This window comes from Microcaecilia unicolor, chromosome 3, assembly GCF_901765095.1.
Source record: "Microcaecilia unicolor chromosome 3, aMicUni1.1, whole genome shotgun sequence".
Taxonomy (NCBI): Eukaryota; Metazoa; Chordata; class Amphibia; order Gymnophiona; family Siphonopidae; genus Microcaecilia; species Microcaecilia unicolor.
Window position 1 is genome coordinate 378759497 of NC_044033.1, and position 19186 is coordinate 378778682.

At 49.2% G+C, this 19186-nt stretch overlaps 1 protein-coding gene across 1 annotated transcript in view; it reads right to left on the reverse strand.

Annotated features, from left to right (window-relative positions):
* The window catches only part of DNMT3A (DNA methyltransferase 3 alpha), an 806037-nt gene that overhangs the window by 383018 nt on the left and 403833 nt on the right, over nucleotides 1-19186 (reverse strand). Inside the window, exon 5 of the mRNA XM_030198633.1 lies at nucleotides 3230-3276. Coding sequence (XP_030054493.1) covers nucleotides 3230-3276 — 47 coding nt within the window. The remainder of the gene's footprint in view (nucleotides 1-3229; nucleotides 3277-19186) is intronic.

Genomic DNA, 19186 nt, shown 5'->3' on the forward strand with positions numbered 1-19186 from the left:
AGAATCAGGATTTTAGATTCAAAATGCATTGCAAGTAATTGTGCTGGAGGGCTGGGTTAGTCCTTGTGGCTTGAGAATTTCTAAATGTAGTCAGTGTCTTAAGGGTTTTATATAGAATCACTGTATTGGGGGCTTTAGTAATTTTAGCAGAGTAATAGTTTTTTTTTTGGTGGTAGTAATAGCCTGTTTTATAAGATCGAGCACTGGCCTTAAAGGCAAGGAAAGAAGAGTTGGTAGAGAGAAATAACTATTTTCTTTCTGCCTGTCTCAATTGTTTTTTTATGGAGATGCAGATCAGAGGGGCAACTGGGATAGGAAAAGCTGTGTACAGTTAAGGGGGCCAGGGAATCATAGACCTCCTTTAAGTCAGAATTCTAGTGTGCAATTTGCTCTTCTAAAGATAAAGTATTGAAAGAGGAAATATCTAAATGAAGATGTACAGAAAGAGATGATGACGTGATTTCAGAAAAGTCCCTGGAGGAAAATGTCTTATTTAATGGGACAGTCAGTGAGGAAGAAGTTGTGAGATTAAATAAAATAAAGAAATGGTCTCACCAGGGGATAGGTCGAACCAAAGCCAGACGCAGAGCTTTGGTATCATTTACGAGTGATCGAATTAAGTCTAGGGTGTGACCATCACAGTGGGTAGGACTGATCACATGTTTAGTGAGATTAAGATCAGAAATTAAGATAAAGAGGTCTGAGGAGTAGGAGGAAGTACAATTGTCTATATAAATATTAAAGTTCCCTAAGATGATGGGATGCACGTTATTAAGAAAGTGATCAATGATAAGTGAGCAAAGATAGTTAAAAGAGGCAGCAGACAAAGGAGTAGGGTGACAAAGGTGTAAGAAATCAGCAGAGGTGGAATCTGAAAGGTGAAAATGAAGGGCCTCGATGGGGGGGTGGGGGGGCAATGTTATGTTGAAAGTAGCTAAATCTAGGTGAGAAAATAATGGTGAGACCTCCACTACAATGGTTTGGGCGATTATGATAGAGATAGGTGTAGTCTGGAGGAACCGCCTGATTTAAATAAGAAGTATCAGTCAGTGAGCCAAGTTTTGGTTAGACACAGAATATCTAAGCGATACTCTGTTATAAGGTCTAGGATTAAGAAACATTTGTTGCGGATCGAATGGTAGTTGAGAAGGCCTAGTTGTAGTGGAAAAGTGGGATTGAGGGGAAAGGGAGGAAGTGGTGAGTGGGAAAGTTAATTAATTGTCTAGATAAAGGAGAAGAAGGTGCTCTAGGGTTCTGCTGAGGGTGGTGTCCACAAAACACTGGGATGGGCTGGTGAAGACACATATACAGAACTAAGAAAATAATCAGAGAAAAGAGTTACAGAAGTATAGAATGAGGCTTACCTATGATAAGAACGGACCGGGCACTCAGGGCACTCAGGAGGTGCATAAAGGAGCGCACAAAGGAGCACGTTTCTTCGGCGCACTCAGATACACATATGCATGACCCCTAATTCTACTTTCATTTCCTACAACTCCTGGATACTCTTAAGTGGCCTTTAGTGCAACAATTTACTCTGTCCAAGAAAAGAGAAGGCAACTCTTTTAACAATGTTAAATGAATGGGTCCAGTGGCTATGCTGCTATGTTGAGGACATGGGTTCAACTCCCAGGGCAGATCTTTCTATTACTCAGCCTTTGTGGTTATCACTCAACAGCAACACCCAGGGGGCACAAGTAAGCTCTGGGTTCTGAAGGAAGCCACATTTTGTTAAGAGGAAGATACAAAAAAAAAGGAGGGGGGAAATTCACTAGTAGTTTTGAATGAAGGCCCTTGGTGTTGAAGGCCAATAAAAGGCAGCTCCAATTGTTTTGGAAGATTAAAAATGCAGGAGAAAACTATCAAACACAAGAAAAAAAATTAACTTTAGTCAGTCATGAGGTATCTCCTAAGATCAATATATGGCTCTCAGTGCAATGAAGAGCAGCATTTCCTGATCCAGCTAATCACAAGAACAGAAACAAGAGATGAGAACCAAACTTTGATCAAGGAACTCTGACAACTGAGTTTTCCATATGGCTCCACAAATGTATATATAACTGAAAACTAGTATGGCTGAAGCAACCAAGATCTTTGTTTTCTTCCCATCCTATTACATATATCACAAACATGCTGTTCATGGATTCAGTGCCACACTCAAGGGACCATACAGTGACTGTCTATCTTAATATAACTTGTTACTGTATTACTGATGTACTTCTCTTAATAATGACATAATTATCATTGGAACTTAAAGAAACCAAAATGTCTTTCTGGTATATGACCCTTGTTGTACTGGAACTAGCAGGACTTGGTCTCTGCATATCACCTCTGCCTACTATACAGCACTGCAGTTACTCCACAAGAGCCCTCATTGGTACAGGACACTGAAGTTAAAACATAGAACATTGGCAATCTGTCCATGAATCACACAATGAGTGCTGCCTACCAAAATCTAGTTCTCTTTAATTATTAATTAATACAGAATGAGGCACTACAGCAATTACTGAGTGCAACTAGACTAAAAGAAACATCTACAATGTGGTAACAATATGACCTGCTACAAGCCCAAGACCAGGCGAGTACATGCCTTAATCTGCTTTATTCTGTGATTAGGCATAAAGCTTTAAAAAAAAAAAAAAAAAGGCAAACTGGGCAAATTCTTGTGGGCCACATCTCTAACCTGAACCTGCTACACCCAGGACTTTTGTGGTCTTTTCCCATTTCCAACTTTGATGAATTGTATGGCTGGCTTAATTGGGCTTTGTGTCCATTGCCTTTTGTGAAGGGTACGGCAGAAACAAAAAAGAAACATTTGGACCTAAATAAAAAGACAACGAGTATGAAATTCTAAAAAGAATGCAGCAAAGTCATAAAATAAGGAATGAGTGATCAATCTATGTCCAAGACATCTTGTTCACATAACACATGCAAGGCAGATGGACAAATAAAGACATGAAAATCAAAATTGCAGTCTCCTTCTTTGTCTCTTCCCCATCCTCATTCTCCTCACTCCCCAACAGAGTCAAGAGAGACTGCCACAATAATGGACCTCACGTTACTCCCTTCTCCTCTTACCTGGTCTTATGGTTTACTCTGGAAACCTTGAGCTCAAGTCTGCATTAGTATATGCACCACACAAAAGAAGAAAATAAATAATAAAAATAAATGAACTGACAGGAAAAGAAGCAAAACAAGGAAGACTGCTGGAGGCCACTGAGATACTTGCCTCTGTTTTCAGGGACTGACAATCAGAGTCTTCCTTCTCCACTTTACCTAACAAAACAGAGAGAAAGATATGTCAGACAACAGCAAGTATTTGGAATTGCAGCAGACAGCATCACAGTCTAATGGGTATAATCAAAGTCTATCATTGGGTAAAGGTGATAAGCAGGGATGGTCCTATAATGAGGCCAAGTGAGGCACAGGCCTCAGGCGGCACTCTTTCAGGAGCGGCATCACTGTTGGCAGAAGAAGAGCAGTAAATGAGCAGTGAGAAGACACAAGAGTCAATACTTGCTGTATATGCAGCATTTTGCTGCCCTTGTTGCTCATCTTCCTGCCCTGCTCCCCCCACTCCCGCTCAACTGTCAGCACCTCACTTCCATCTTCTATATCCATGCCCCACTACGGCATCTCACCTCTCCCCCTTAAGCCATTATTTGCCTTCTAAGGGTCACTGGGGTGGTAGCCAGGCAATTCACATAAGCTGCTCTGCTGAAGGCCTCGGCGTCTTCTCCAAATTGCAACATGGCTTCTGATATAACTTCCTGTTTTCCTCAGGGGCAGGTCATAGTACAGAGAAGATGCCAAGGCCTGCGGCAGTGGCGGAGTGAAAGGGAAAGGCGGAGCAACCTGAAATACGTGTGTGGGAGGGGGGTGAACGAAAAATCATGGAGGAAGATAGAGAGAGATTGTCTTGTGAAGGAGAGATGTTGGACTCGTGGAAGGGGAGGGTTGTTGGAAAAGAAATGCTGGACAATGAGACTCGGGGGGGGGGGGGGGGTAGAGAGAGAGAGAGTGTGTCCTGTTGGACAACAGGCAGGAGAAAAGATGTTGCCAACAGGAGGCAGGGAAGGAGAGATGTTGGGTTTGGAAGGGAGGGATGGTGGACAATGGCTTCAGGGAATGGGGTGGAAGGGAGGGAGGAACAGATGTCAGACTTGGGAAGGGGACAAAAGGAAGGGAGAGATGTCAGGGATTAGAGGGGCAGCAGAAGGGAGTGAGGGAGAGATGTTGGGAGGGGGCAGAAGGAAGGAAGGGAATGATGGAGGAAGATGAGAGATAGGTGGGTGGGAGGGAGAGATGAGACAGAGAGATACTGTGGGTGGAGAGAAAAAAGGCAGAGAGATGTTAGGTTTCAAGAGGAGAGAAGAAGGAGATGCTGGGCTACAAGGGTGGTGTGAGGGATAGGGAGGGGAAATGCTGGTAATGGTGGGACCACGTCAGAGAGGCCATGGGAAGGTTGTCAAGGAGATGAATCAGAAGAAGATAGTGATTACAGAAGGCAGAAGTTTGGTAATGGGGAGTAGATGAAAGGAAATCGGAGGCTGAGAAATGGGAGAGCTAGGGGGTGACAGAATGTGATGGAAAGTTGATAGGTAGATGAAAAGTAAAAAGGAGTGAGATGGTGAAATCTGAGTGAAAAGAGCAGCAAAAAGGAAAAAAGGGGAGGAGAGAACTTTAAGGGAAAGATCAATGTGTCAAAGGCAAGTGTAGTGAGGGAATGGGATAAGAGAGGAAGAGAAAGTAAAAATAAATGGACAGTGGCCGGTGGAAACAGAAGTAGCAGAAGACAGGAAAGCAGAAAAGAGAAATCGGGACTAATAATGGAAAAATAAAACATCCAGACAACAAAGGCAGAAAAAAAAGTGTTATTTTTAATTTATTAACTGAAATAGGTTAGAGCTGGGAAATGTGCATTGCAGATTTCTATGTATTGTGTTCATTAGAAAAGGAAATGCCTTTCTGTTTTCTCTTGTGTTGAACTATATACCTAATTTAACTTCTTGGGGTTCCCAGCTCAATTTTTGTCTTCTTATTTCTAATTTGTGATCCCTTGTTGAAGTTTCTCAGTAGAGAACTGAAGAAGTCACATTTATTCTATTTTACCTGTAGTAAGTGTGTTGCTGTTTTAGGGCTCAGCGTAATAATTGTTGTTCTGCCTAATCATAGGTTACTCCTGGGGAAAGTCTGTGCCACAGTGTAATACAGAATTTGCACAGAATTCTGCATATGGAACAGAAGGCAGAAAATTTGTCAGGTTTCTGATCCCTATCCCTTGCAGCACATGCCCACTGATTGCTTGTACAACCCCTCCCTCCCACACACACACTTAATCTGCCCTCCTGGATCATGTGGCATAAGAAAGACATGGATGCACATCAGACCTGTTCCTCCTCCTCTGCTGGCCTGAGCTCAACTACTTACTTGAACTGCGTAGCTGTATATTTTATTTTATTTGGATTTATTAACCACTTTTATGAAGAGATTCACCCAAGGTGGTGTACAGTAGGTACAGTTTAACATCAAACTTACAATTTTGTTAACAGTACAACAATAGTAAAATGTACAAGTATAAACATAAATACAGCAAGTTAAAACCAGCCCCATACATTTGCACAAACAGAAATCCATTGAACTGCTTTTGGAAGCAAAGGTAATTGGACTCTTATCACAGTGAAGTGGAGTTTGTACCTGTAGCAGGCTGTCAAAACATTATGTCATTGCAGTTGCAAACAGAGCATTTTGGTCCCTGCTCCAAAAATGAAGTGTCAATAGGATTCAAACAGGAGTTTTGGAGGAAAGTATATAAAACCCAATTACAAGGAGAGAGTCATGTCTTTTGTCTCCTAGAGGGAATCCAGCTAAGAAGGATATAGAAGTGCAGTGAGTGGAGAACCCCACCTATGTGTCTGCCAGGAGCTTAGCTCCCTGAACAAGGAATTAAGAGAGAAGTAGGAGCAGTAATTATGCAGGGACTGCCAGTGTCTTAAGCAGAGTCCCCCAGAGCCTGAAATAAGAGACTCAAGCATTCTCATTTGGCTGAAACTGTTCAGAGAGATCAGTCTGATCCACCACTTTCCATCTAAGGCAGAGGAACTGGTCACAGGGACACTGGATCTTACATCCTGGTCAGCTAAGAACAAAGATTGAAGCTGCTATCATCTGTAAATCCTACTCAGGGAAGGGGTTGAAGGCTGCAAGCAGTGATATTGGTGAGCGCCCTCTTCTCCCTGTAGCCACGGGGAGAGGGCCTTGGGAGCCTGGGCCCCCAAAAACTGGAGTTCCCTGAATAGTTGACAGGGATGTCCAAGCCATATCAGTCGAAGAGCTCTGATTTCCAGCTGCCGATACTGGAACTCCTTGCTCATGCTCTGTTCACATACATGAAGGGAGAGGTTCAGGCTGTGGTGCTCTTCAGCTAGCAGGGCTTGGGCATCCCTGCCAAAAAAGGTAACATTTTTAACTTGGGTATGGAGAGAGAGCAGAGAGGAATGGGTGACCCCCCCCCCCCCCCCCACAGTCCTTCCCGAGGCCCCTGCAAAAATGGGCTGCTGGCTGCCTTGTAGCACTATAGAAATGATAAATAGTAGTAGTACTTCTGTGCTATTTGTGTGAGGGAATTTTCACCCACCCAGGGGTTTATCCTTCACCTATTCACAGAAGTAAGTATTCAGCATTCAGGGAACCCATGCTATCTGAAAGAAACCGTACTACCACCACCACCACCACTGGAATAAGAGCATAGTAACCCTGTCACCACCCATTGTGAAAGACAATCAAGGCTCAGTAATTCAACTAACATGCCATGCCAAAGATGGCTTCATACATGCAGACAAGCTGCGTGTATAATAGCCGTCTACAACCTTAAATAAATTGCCATCTACAACCTTAGAAAAATATAAGTTCAGGTGAAAACGTCCAAGTGCTCATCAAGGACGTCTTTCTTTTTTTTTTTTTAGAGTATGGGTGAAGGACGTCCTTCGCTATGTCTCCGTCCCTGCGATGGCAGCTGAGGATGTCCAAAATGTGGATGTTTCTGTGAGAAGGACATCCATGCCTAGATGCTTCTGTGAGAAGGATGTCCATGCCTGTTATTCCTCTGACACCCCATTTATTTATTTGGATTTTGGATCATAAGTAGCAGCAGTGGGATTAAAACCTGCTACCTCTGGATTGCAAGACTGGTGCTCTAACCACTAAGCCACTCCTCCATTCTGCTCCACTCCCTTGAAATTTGGCTGTCCCTGTGGGAGAGGGGCAGTATGCAGGTCCCTGGGGGGAGGTATGTGTGTGTCAGCGGAGGCATAACGAAGGTGTGGACATCCTTCTTTCAAACATTTTGGACGTCCTAAACTGCCCCCCCCCCACACACACACAGACGGCCAAATTTCAAGGGAGTAGAGCAGAGTAGAGTGGAGGAGTGGCCTAGTGCTTAGAGCACTGGTCTTGCAAGCCAGAGGTGGCCAGTTCAAATCCCACTGCTGCTACTTGTGATCCAAAATCCAAATAAATAAAGGGGATGTCAGAGGCATAGCAGACATGGACATTCTTCTCACAGAAACATCCACATTTTGGACATCTTCAACTGCCATCGCAGGGACGTCCCTGACGAGCACTTGGACGTTTTCACCTGGACTTATATTTTTTTAAGGTTGTAGATAGCAATTTAAGGTTGTAGATGGCTATTATACATGCAGCTTGTCTGCATGTATGAAGCCATCTTTGGCATGCGCAGAGCAGCCACTCATAACGTTTGGCTGCTCTGCACTGGCTTCCCCTCCGTAGGAAGGAAATCGTGTGCAAATGAGCTAACAGTGAGCAGCTCATTTGCATGTGATTTCCTTTATGCATGCCCATTCCTTTCCGAATCACTAAGGGATCGGTAAGGGAAGGGCTTTTTCCGTTCAGTTAGTGCATCAGTTAGTCCACTGCAGTGACCCCTAGGGTGCCCGGTTGGTGTCCTGGCATGTCAGGGGGACCAGTGCACTATGAATGCTGGCTCCTTGCACAACCAAATGAGTTGGATTTGGTTGTTTCTGAGATGGGCGTCCTCGCTTTCCATTATCGCTGAAAATCAGAAACAACCAAGTCCTGGGGGCGTGTCAAGATGGCAGTGTGAAGGCGTTTAGTGAGTGAATGCCGGGCTCCTGTTGAATTTTATGTTTCAACGGTTTTTATTGATGACAAAGCAAAAAGTACATGTCCACCGTAACATGGCAATGCCAATACAATTTTACAGAACCTAGTGGTATAACACTTCAGAAATAGCGAATGCTACATACCTGTAGAAGGTATTCTCCGAGGACAGCAGGCTGATTGTTCTCACTGATGGGTGACGTCCACGGCAGCCCCTCCAATCGGAAACTTCACTAGCAAAGTCCTTTGCTAGCCCTCGCGCGCCCGCGCGCACCGCGCATGCGCGGCCGTCTTCCCGCCCGAAACCGGCTCGAGCCGGCCAGTCCAGTATGTAGCAAGACAATACACTTCAAGGGAAGACACAACTCCAAAGGGGAGGCGGGCGGGTTTGTGAGAACAATCAGCCTGCTGTCCTCGGAGAATACCTTCTACAGGTATGTAGCATTCGCTTTCTCCGAGGACAAGCAGGCTGCTTGTTCTCACTGATGGGGTATCCCTAGCCCCCAGGCTCACTCAAAACAACAACATTGGTCAATTGGGCCTCGCAACGGCGAGGACATAACTGAGATTGACCTAAAAAATTTACCAACTAACTGAGAGTGTAGCCTGGAACAGAACAAACAGGGCCCTCGGGGGGTGGAGTTGGATCCTAAAGCCCAAACAGGTTCTGAAGAACTGACTGCCCGAACCGACTGTCACGTCGGGTATCCTGCTGCAGGCAGTAATGAGATGTGAATGTGTGGACAGATGACCACGTCGCAGCTTTGCAAATTTCCTCCATGGTGGCTGACTTCAAGTGGGCTACCGACGCTGCCATGGCTCTAACATTATGAGCCGTGACATGACCCTCAAGAGCCAGCCCAGCCTGGGCGTAAGTGAAGGAAATGCAATCTGCTAGCCAATTGGATATGGTGCGTTTCCCTACAGCCACTCCCCTCTTGTTGGGATCAAAAGAAACAAACAATTGGGCGGACTGTCTGTGGGGCTGTGTCCGCTCCAGATAGAAGGCCAATGCTCTCTTGCAGTCCAATGTGTGCAGCTGACGTTCAGCAGGGCAGGAATGAGGACGGGGAAAGAATGTTGGCAAGACAATTGACTGGTTCAGATGGAACTCCGACACAACCTTTGGCAGAAACTTAGGGTGAGTGCGGAGGACTACTCTGTTGTGATGAAATTTGGTGTAAGGGGCCTGGGCTACCAGGGCCTGAAGCTCACTGACTCTACGAGCCGAGGTAACTGCCACCAAGAAAATGACCTTCCAGGTCAAGTACTTCGGATGGCAGGAATTCAGTGGCTCGAAAGGAGGTTTCATCAGCTGGGTGAGAACGACATTGAGATCCCATGACACTGTAGGAGGCTTGACAGGGGGCTTTGACAAAAGCAAACCTCTCATGAAGCGAACAACTAAAGGCTGTCCTGAGATCGGCTTACCTTCCACTTGGTAATGGTATGCACTGATTGCACTAAGGTGAACCCTTACGGAGTTGGTCTTCAGACCAGACTCAGACAAGTGGAGAAGGTATTCAAGCAGGGTCTGTGTAGGACAAGAGCGAGGATCTAGGGCCTTGCTGTCACACCAGACGGCAAACCTCCTCCAATGAAAGAAGTAACTTCTCTTAGTGGAGTCTTTCCTGGAAGCAAGCAAGATGCGGGAGACACCCTCTGGCAGACCCAAAGTGGCAAAGTCTACGCCCTCAACATCCAGGCCGTGAGAGCCAGGGACTGGAGGTTGGGATGCAGAAGAGCCCCTTCGTCCTGCGTGATGAGGGTCGGAAAACACTCCAATCTCCACGGTTCTTCGGAGGATAACTCCAGAAGAAGAGGGAACCAGATCTGACGCGGCCAAAAGGGAGCAATCAGAATCATGGTGCCTCGGTCTTGCTTGAGTTTCAACAAAGTCTTCCCCACCAGAGGAATGGGAGGATAAGCATACAGCAGACCTTCCCCCCAATCCAGGAGGAAGGCATCCGACGCCAGTCTGCCGTGGGCCTGAAGCCTGGAACAGAACTGAGGGACCTTGTGGTTCACTTGAGATGCGAAGAGATCCACCAGGGGGGTGCCCCACGCCTGGAAGATCTGTCGCACCACACGGGAATTGAGCGACCACTCGTGAGGTTGCATAATCCTGCTCAACCTGTCGGCCAGACTGTTGTTTACGCCTGCCAGATATGTGGCTTGGAGCACCATGCCTTGACGGCGAGCCCAGAGCCACATGCTGACGGCTTCCTGACACAGGGGGCGAGATCCGGTGCCCCCCTGCTTGTTGACATAGTACATGGCAACCTGATTGTCTGTCTGAATTTGGATAATTTGGTGGGACAGCCGATCTCTGAAAGCCTTCAGAGCGTTCCAGATCGCTCGCAACTCCAGAAGATTGATCTGTAGATCGCTTTCTTGGAGGGACCACCTTCCTTGGGTGTGAAGCCCATCGACATGAGCTCCCCATCCCAGGAGAGACGCATCCGTGGTCAGCACTTTTTGAGGCTGAGGAATTTGGAAGGGACGTCCCAGAGTCAAATTGGAGCAAATCGTCCACCAATACAGGGATTCGAGAAAACTCGTGGACAGGTGGATCACGTCCTCTAGACCCCCGGCGGCCTGATACCACTGGGAGGCTAGGGTCCATTGAGCAGATCTCATGTGAAGGCGGGCCATGGGAGTCACATGAACTGTGGAAGCCATGTGGCCCAGCAATCTCAACATCTGCCGAGCTGTGATCTGCTGGGACGCTCGCACCCGCGAGACGAGGGACAACAAGTTGTTGGCCCTCGCCTCTGGGAGATAGGCGCGAGCCGTCCGAGAATCCAGCAGGGCTCCGATGAATTCGAGTTTCTGCACTGGGAGAAGATGGGACTTTGGGTAATTTATCACAAACCCCAGTAGCTCCAGGAGGCGAATAGTCATCTGCATGGACTGCAGGGCTCCTGCCTCGGATGTGTTCTTCACCAGCCAATCGTCGAGATATGGGAACACGTGCACCCCCAGCCTGCGAAGCGCCGCTGCTACCACAGCTAGGCACTTTGTGAACACCCTGGGCGCAGAGGCGAGCCCAAAGGGTAGCACACAGTACTGGAAGTGGCGTGCGCCCAGCTGAAATCGCAGATACTGTCTGTGAGCTGGCAGTATCGGGATGTGTGTGTAGGCATCCTTCAAGTCCAGAGAGCATAGCCAATCGTTTTGCTGAATCATGGGGAGAAGGGTGCCCAGGGAAAGCATCCTGAACTTTTCTTTTACGAGATATTTGTTCAGGGCCCTTAGGTCTAGGATGGGACGCATCCCCCCTGTTTTCTTTTCCACAAGGAAGTACCTGGAATAGAACCCCAGCCCTTCTTGCCCGGATGGCACGGGCTCGACCGCATTGGCGCTGAGAAGGGCGGAGAGTTCCTCTGCAAGTACCTGCTTGTGCTGGAAGCTGTAGGACTGAGCTCCCGGTGGACAATTTGGAGGTTGTGAGGCCAAATTGAGGGTGTATCCTTGCCGGACTATTTGGAGAACCCACTGATCGGAGGTTATGAGAGGCCACCTTTGGTGAAAAGCTTTCAACCTCCCTCCGACAGGCAGGTCGCCCGGCACTGACACTTGGATGTCGGCTATGCTCTGCTGGAGCCAGTCAAAAGCTCGCCCCTTGCTTTTGCTGGGGAGCCGCGGGGCCTTGCTGATTCGCACGCTGCTGACGAGAGCGAGCGCGCTGGGGCTTAGCCTGGGCCGCAGGCTGTCGGGAAGGAGGATTGTACCTACGCTTGCCAGAAGTATAGGGAACAGTCTTCCTTCCCCCGAAAAATCGTCTACCTGTAGAGGTAGAAGCTGAAGGCTGCCGGCGGGCGAACTTGTCGAATGCGGTGTCCCGCTGGTGGAGAGACTCTACCACCTGCTCGACTTTTTCGCCAAAAATGTTATCCGCACGGCAAGGCGAGTCCGCAATCCGCTGCTGGATTCTATTCTCCAGGTCGGCGGCACGCAGCCATGAGAGCCTGCGCATCACCACACCTTGAGCAGCGGCCCTGGACGCAACATCAAAAGTGTCATAAACTCCTCTGGCCAGGAATTTTCTGCACGCCTTCAGCTGCCTGACCACCTCCTGAAAAGGCTTGGCTTGCTCAGGGGGAAGAGCATCAACCAAGCCCGCCAACTGCCGCACATTATTCCGCATGTGTATGCTCGTGTAGAGCTGGTAAGACTGGATCTTGGACACGAGCATAGAGGAATGGTAGGCCTTCCTCCCAAAGGAGTCTAAGGTTCTAGCGTCCTTGCCCGGGGGCGCCGAAGCATGTTCCCTAGAACTCTTAGCCTTCTTTAGGGCCAAATCCACAACTCCAGAGTCATGAGGCAACTGAGTGCGCATCAGCTCTGGGTCCCCATGGATCCGGTACTGGGACTCGATCTTCTTGGGAATGTGGGGATTAGTTAATGGCTTGGTCCAGTTCGCAAGCAATGTCTTCTTCAGGACATGGTGCAAGGGAACAGTGGACGCTTCCTTAGGTGGAGAAGGATAGTCCAGGAGCTCAAACATTTCAGCCCTGGGCTCGTCCTCCACAACCACCGGGAAGGGGATGGCCGTAGACATCTCCCGGACAAAGGAGGCAAAAGACAGACTCTCGGGAGGAGAAAGCTGTCTCTCAGGAGAGGGAGTGGGATCAGACGGAAGACCCTCAGACTCCTCGTCAGAGAAATATCTGGGATCTTCCTCTTCCTCCCACGAGGCCTCACCCTCGGTGTCAGACACAAGTTCACGGACCTGTGTCTGCAACCTCGCCCTGCTCGACTCCGTGGAACCCCGTCCACGATGGGGGCGTCGAGAGGTAGACTCCCTCGCCCGCATCGGCGAAGCTCCCTCCGCCGACGTAGTCGGGGAGCCTTCCTGGGAGGTGGCCGCGGTCGGTACCGCACGCGGTACCGACGTCGGGGACCTCAACCTGGGCGATGGGCCAGCCGGCGCCACGCTCGACGGTACCGGTGGCGCAAGCACCGCCGGTACCGGAGGGGTAGGGCGCAACAGCTCTCCCAGAATCTCTGGGAGAACGGCCCGGAGGCTCTCGTTTAGAGCGGCTGCAGAGAAAGGCTGAGAGGTCGATGCAGGCGTCGACGTCAGTACCTGTTCCGGGCGTGGAGGCTGTTCCGGGCTGTCCAGAGCGGAGCGCATCGACACCTCCTGAACAGAGGGTGAGCGGTCCTCTCGGTGCCGATGCCTGCTGGGTGCCGAATCCCTCGGCGACCCAGAGCTCTCGGTGCCGACACGGGGAGGAGACCGGTGTCGATGCTTCTTCGATTTCTTCCGAAGCATGTCACCAGAGCTCCCCGGCACCGACGAGGAGGACGTCGAATCCATCCGTCGCTTCCTCGGGGCCGAGACTGAAGAAGGTCGATCTCGGGGGGGCTGTACCGCAGGAGCCCTCAGGGTAGGAGGAGACCCACCCGAGGGCTCACCGCCACCAGCGGGGGAATGGACAGCCCTCACCTGCACTCCACCCGATGCACCACCGTCCGACGACATCAGCAGACGAGGTCCTGGTACCACCGACGTCGATGCAGCTATCCGATGTCTCGGCGCCGATGCAGAGGCCCGATGCCTCGATGCACTCGATGCAGGGGCGGCCGAGGAAGATGGTCTGGACGCTGACGACGTCGATGCACTCGAAGATCCCGGTGCCGATGCCGACGAAGAGCCCGAGAACAACACGTTCCACTGGGCTAGTCTCGCTACCTGAGTCCGCCTTTGAAGCAGGGAATACAGACTGCAGTTCTGAGGGCGGTGCTCGGCCCCCAGACACTGAAGACACGACGAGTGTCGATCAGTGAGCGAGATAACCCGGGCGCACTGGGTGCACTTCTTGAAGCCGCTGGAAGGCTTCGATGTCATGGGCGGAAAAATCACGCCGGCGAAATCAAAAGCCGAAATGGCGAAATTTGAAGCACCAAATTTAGAGGGAGAAAAAATCTCGACCGAGGCCGAAAAGAGGCCTACCCCGACGACGAAAGAAAACTTACCGGGGCAAAAAAGCTGGAAGTACGGGGAGGATTTACACGAAACCCGGCGGGGGGTTTCCGGAGCACTTCCCGACTAGGACAAAGCTTTCCCGAAGGAAAAAAACACGTTCAAAACAAATTGGACGCGCGAGGTCGACTTTCCGGGGCTCGACACGGCGAAAACACGACCGTACCGAGTGCGGACAAAAGAAGACTGGCCGGCTCGAGCCGGTTTCGGGCGGGAAGACGGCCGCGCATGCGCGGTGCGCGCGGGCGCGCGAGGGCTAGCAAAGGACTTTGCTAGTGAAGTTTCCGATTGGAGGGGCTGCCGTGGACGTCACCCATCAGTGAGAACAAGCAGCCTGCTTGTCCTCGGAGAAACAGCATTACATATAGCCATCAATTTTTTAAAAATTCGTAATCCCCCCTCCCCCCACCCGTTTCCTATACTTGACGGTTTTACTAAATTTAACCATATAACATTGCCGTAAACCTTTTTATGTTAACCACCAATAAACCACATAATCCAGGAGTGTTCTCTTACACTCCTTCCCTTTTTCAAGATCTCATATCTCCCCTTCCACAGCCCACAGGGTCTGGACTCTTATAACCCCATGGGCCCTTGGCCAAGAAATGTAGGGAAAGATTCAGTCAAACATTTGGTTATCACTCTGCGAATATTACCACTGATCTAATATGATTTCCTCCCTCCCTCCCGGACCGTCCCTAGTCTTCCCCCTTAACCTTTGATCCATCCAATTATCTAATTAAGGTTCCTTGTACCCTGCCCGCCTTCCACTTTCTATTCTCTCCCCCCTCCACCCACCTGCAAGTCATCAGCGTTAACACTTACATCCCTAACTAATGTAACAACAGACATACCACAATATTATCAATGAGAAAAAGAAAAGAAAAAAAAAAAGGAAAAAGGGAGAGGGGAGGGGGAAGGGAAAGGCAAAAGGGGAAGCCTCCTCTATCCCTCAGAGCACTCGTAGCATCCTAGACATCCTAAATATCATTTCAGAGTGTCCCTGCCTGATCTGTATAACTATTGTCCAGTATTGAGTAGCATACTTCGCAATCTGTGTGGGAGGGAGTCAATATATACACCCCATAGTCCTTGAAATAACTTCCACCTCTTAGGTGTGCATTTTGCATATCGATGCTCAAAAATCATCAAAGCATGCAGCTTATTTCTCCATGTCCAAAAGAACGGTGTTTCTTCCCCTACCCACACTCCCAAGATTACTTTTTTCCCCCAAATCCCTGCCTTCCTCAGCAGTGATGTATATGTTCTGGTAGGTAAATGGTATGCTTCATAATAAATCTAATAATATGGCCTGTGGAGATAGTGGAATTACACAGCCTGTTAATTTCTGCAGATACCCACACACTGCCTTCCAAAAAGTCTGAGTGTGAGGGCATTCCCGCAATGAATGGTAGAAAGAGTTTATTCCCTGTTTGCATTTTTGGCATATCGGTGAATCTAATGCCCCTATTTTAAATAAGTGTTCTTACGTAAAGTATGCTCGGTGGATTACATGAAACTGACATTCTCTAAGGACTGCATTAACTGATATTTCTGGTATTCTCTTTATTAACTTTAAGGGGTTCAGCCTCACACCCAATTCAGGGGCCCATCTAGCAACCAAGTCCTTAAACATCCTTTCCTGCGAGTTCTTCTGGATTGCTGCATGCAATCCAGATATCGAAAGACCTTCATCTCTAAATTTTCCAAAAAAGCCCTGTATCTTATTTCCTAACGACGGGATCAGGGCCTCTCGTTCCAACGATGCTATATAATGACTTAATTGCATGTAGGCCATCACATCTCTACCCTCTACCTTCCCTGCTACCAGAAGTACCTCCCATGTGTGCATCTTACCATTGTCATCTAATACATGTTGTAATAATATAAGCCCCTTGGCCGCCCACCGAGTAAAACTCGCATTGTCATTCCCCGGAGCAAAAGACAAGTTTCCTTTAATTGGGAGTTGGTCAGATATATCGGCCTGTCCTCCCAACAATCGAAACAAAAATTTCCACGTCTGTCTCATTGCTCTCAACAACCTACTCTGTCTCAGCTCTCTCGGAAGTGACTTTTGCGGGCAGTGCAATAGGGAGAAGATGTGCCAAGGAGCATAGTATCCTGTTTCATAGTCTCTCGGGGTATATCTGTCTTGTTCCAGTATCCAATCGCCTAAGTCTGGGATGCCCGCTCCCCCATACTTCCATGCCCTTACTAAGTACTTAAACTGCATTCTTGGGTTTTTTCCCGCCCAGCAAAAAAAGGTAATCATTCTCTGCAGCTTTTTAAGATCTCTCCTTAATACCTTAAAAGGCATTAATTGAATAATATACAACCACTTGGGAAACAATACCATGTTAAATAATTGAATACGTCCATGCAGCGAAAGAGGCAAGGTTTGCCAATGGGTTAATATACTTTTACAATGTTCCAATAGAGAATCCATATTTATTCTATACAGACTTGTAGTGGTTCGGAATAATTGGATTCCCAAGTATCTAAAGGAGTTGAATTCCCACTTTACTGGGAAGGTTCCCACCCATCCAGCTCTTACTGCATACTCTGTAGGCATCGCTATAGTTTTATCTAAGTTCAGCGCAAATCCTGAGTAATCCCCATATTCTTCTAGGCACTCCATTAACATAGGGAATGACCTCTGGGGATCTACTAGATGTACTATTTCCCTATTTCTACTCCTCGAATCTCCCCATTACTCATGATTTCCCTAATTAGTGGGTCCACTGTTAATACAGAGAGCATAGGGGAAAGTGGACACCCCTGCCTAGTTCCACGATGTATGTCGAATTCAGGGGAAAACACTCCGTTAACCAATACCCTAGCCCTAGGGGATCGATATAACACTTGTAAGGCCTCTAAAAAATACCCGGAAAACCCATATCTCCGTAACACCGTAAACAAAAACTCCCAATATACGCGGTCAAATGCTTTTTCAGCATCAAAACTAACCAAGAGGGATGGTATCCTGGCTGTCTCCACATATTCCATTGAAAGCAAGAGCCGCCGCATATTGTGTGCTACCGTATGCCCTGCCACAAACCCCACCTGTTGCTCACTCACCAAGTCGGGTAGCACTCTAGCCTTTCTATTGGCCAATATCTTTGCAAATGTTATGATTCTGCCGGTTTGGCTGAGGGGGAGGGGGGACGTCTCTTCTGATTGGCTGCCAGGGGTTGTGCTGACGTCAGGGGATAGTACTTTAGCCTGCAGCTGAAGAGTTTCTCTGCTTTTGCGTTACTTATCTGGTGGTAACAGGAAAGCCTGATAGGTTTCTCTCAGAACGTGCTCTAGGTTCTGACAGGGATCTGTGTTGATTTAGAGTATTCTTTTCCTTCCCTCTGGGTTAGCTGCTGCTGTGTGTGTGTGTGTGTGCGCGTAGCTCTGTAATCAGGGTCAGCTGCTCGTTTGTTTAGCGGGGGCTGGGCATTGCTCAGCCTCTGGGGCTCTGGGCTGAGTGAGAGCTTCTCCTTTGTTTGTTTGTTTTAAGGATTTCTCTTCCCAGTGTCCTGGCCTGCTGGCTCAGTGAGTTTAACCCTTTGTGTACTGTGTGTATTGTATTCCTGCCTCTGCCAGTGTGTTTGTTTGAATGGGCCCCACTCCCTCTCGGGAGGGGAAGCATTCTCTCTGATTGTTTGTTGATTTATGGCACTCTCTCTCTGCTGGCTCTACAAGCTTAACCCTTTATGTTCTGTGTGCCTCTGTCTACAGTGGGTTTGAGGCAAAGGCTTTCTGCCTTCCTTTGTGTTTGGTTCCTCTGGCTTCTGCCTGGGGCTCCTACCCTGGTGGGGAGGGGGTTGCTGTGTTAGTTCCCCTGTCCTGCGCTAGTCCCCTGCGTGGGCGTGGCCCGCTCTGGTCCTTTGTTTCCCCCTCTGCCCTATTGCTGGTGTTCAGCGCGTGTCTGGCATCTTGGGGCCCTCTGGGTTCTTTCACCCCTCCCTGTGTGTGATTGGGTTCCAGTTCAGCCGTGAGGCTCGCACGAGTGGCTCTGTCTGCGTGGGTTCCGGTTCGGCCGCGAGGCCCGCCTGTATGCCTATTTCCCTTCTTCCTGAGGGACTGGGGGGAGGGGTAGCTTAGGGGGTATTGTGTAGCTGGGGTGTGCGGTGGTGGGTCGGTCTCCCCTTGGCCTGGGTCGGCGCCCTGCTGGCCTCGGCCAGGGCCCAAGGGCTCACGACCAACCCAACGGATTACAGAATGCAAAAGCCATGAGCTCGACCGATCCATCCCCCATGCAGCTGCTCCAGCAATTGCATGCTCAGCTACAACAGGTATCGGGAGTCGTGAACGCACTGTCTCAACGGGTAGACTCGCTGACTGTCACGGGGGCTGCGGAGGTCCCGCCAGCAGCTACTCCGCCTAGTTCCCACGCATGTGGCCGAGGGATTCGGGTGGCTACGCCCCCGAGGTACGAGGGCGACAGTAAGACCTGCCGGGGGTTCCTCAATCAATGCCAAATTGTCTTCGAGTTGCAGGCCCGGGATTTTCCTTCGGATCGGGCGAAGGTGGCTTATATTATCTCTCTACTGGCAGGCCCCGCTCTGGCCTGGGCCTCGCCCTTATGGGAGAAGAAGGATCCCCTCCTGGATAATTTGGCAGAGTTTTTGAAACAATTTCGGCTCATCTTTGAGGAACCCGGGAAGCCCTCCTCGGCGGCGACTCAGCTGTTGAACCTACATCAGGGGCGACTCTCTCTGGGTGAGTACGCCATCCAGTTTCGGACTTTGGCCGCAGAGCTAGGTTGGGATAACCCAAGCCTGACTGCGGTATTTTGGCATGGTGTCTCGGCCAACATTAAGGACGAACTCACAGGCCGGGAGCTGCCCTCAGATCTGAATGACCTCATCCGTCTCTGTACCCAGGTGGACATCCGGTTCAGGGAGCGGGCCTGTGAACGTCGCGCTGGTCAGCAGGTTGCAGGGGCTAACTCGAGGAGCTCGCACAAGAGCCCTGCTTCCCCGTCGCTGGGTGTGCCCGATGGGTCTGAACCTATGCAGGTTGACCGGGCGGCCCAGGAGAGACAGCGGAGACGCTCTAAGG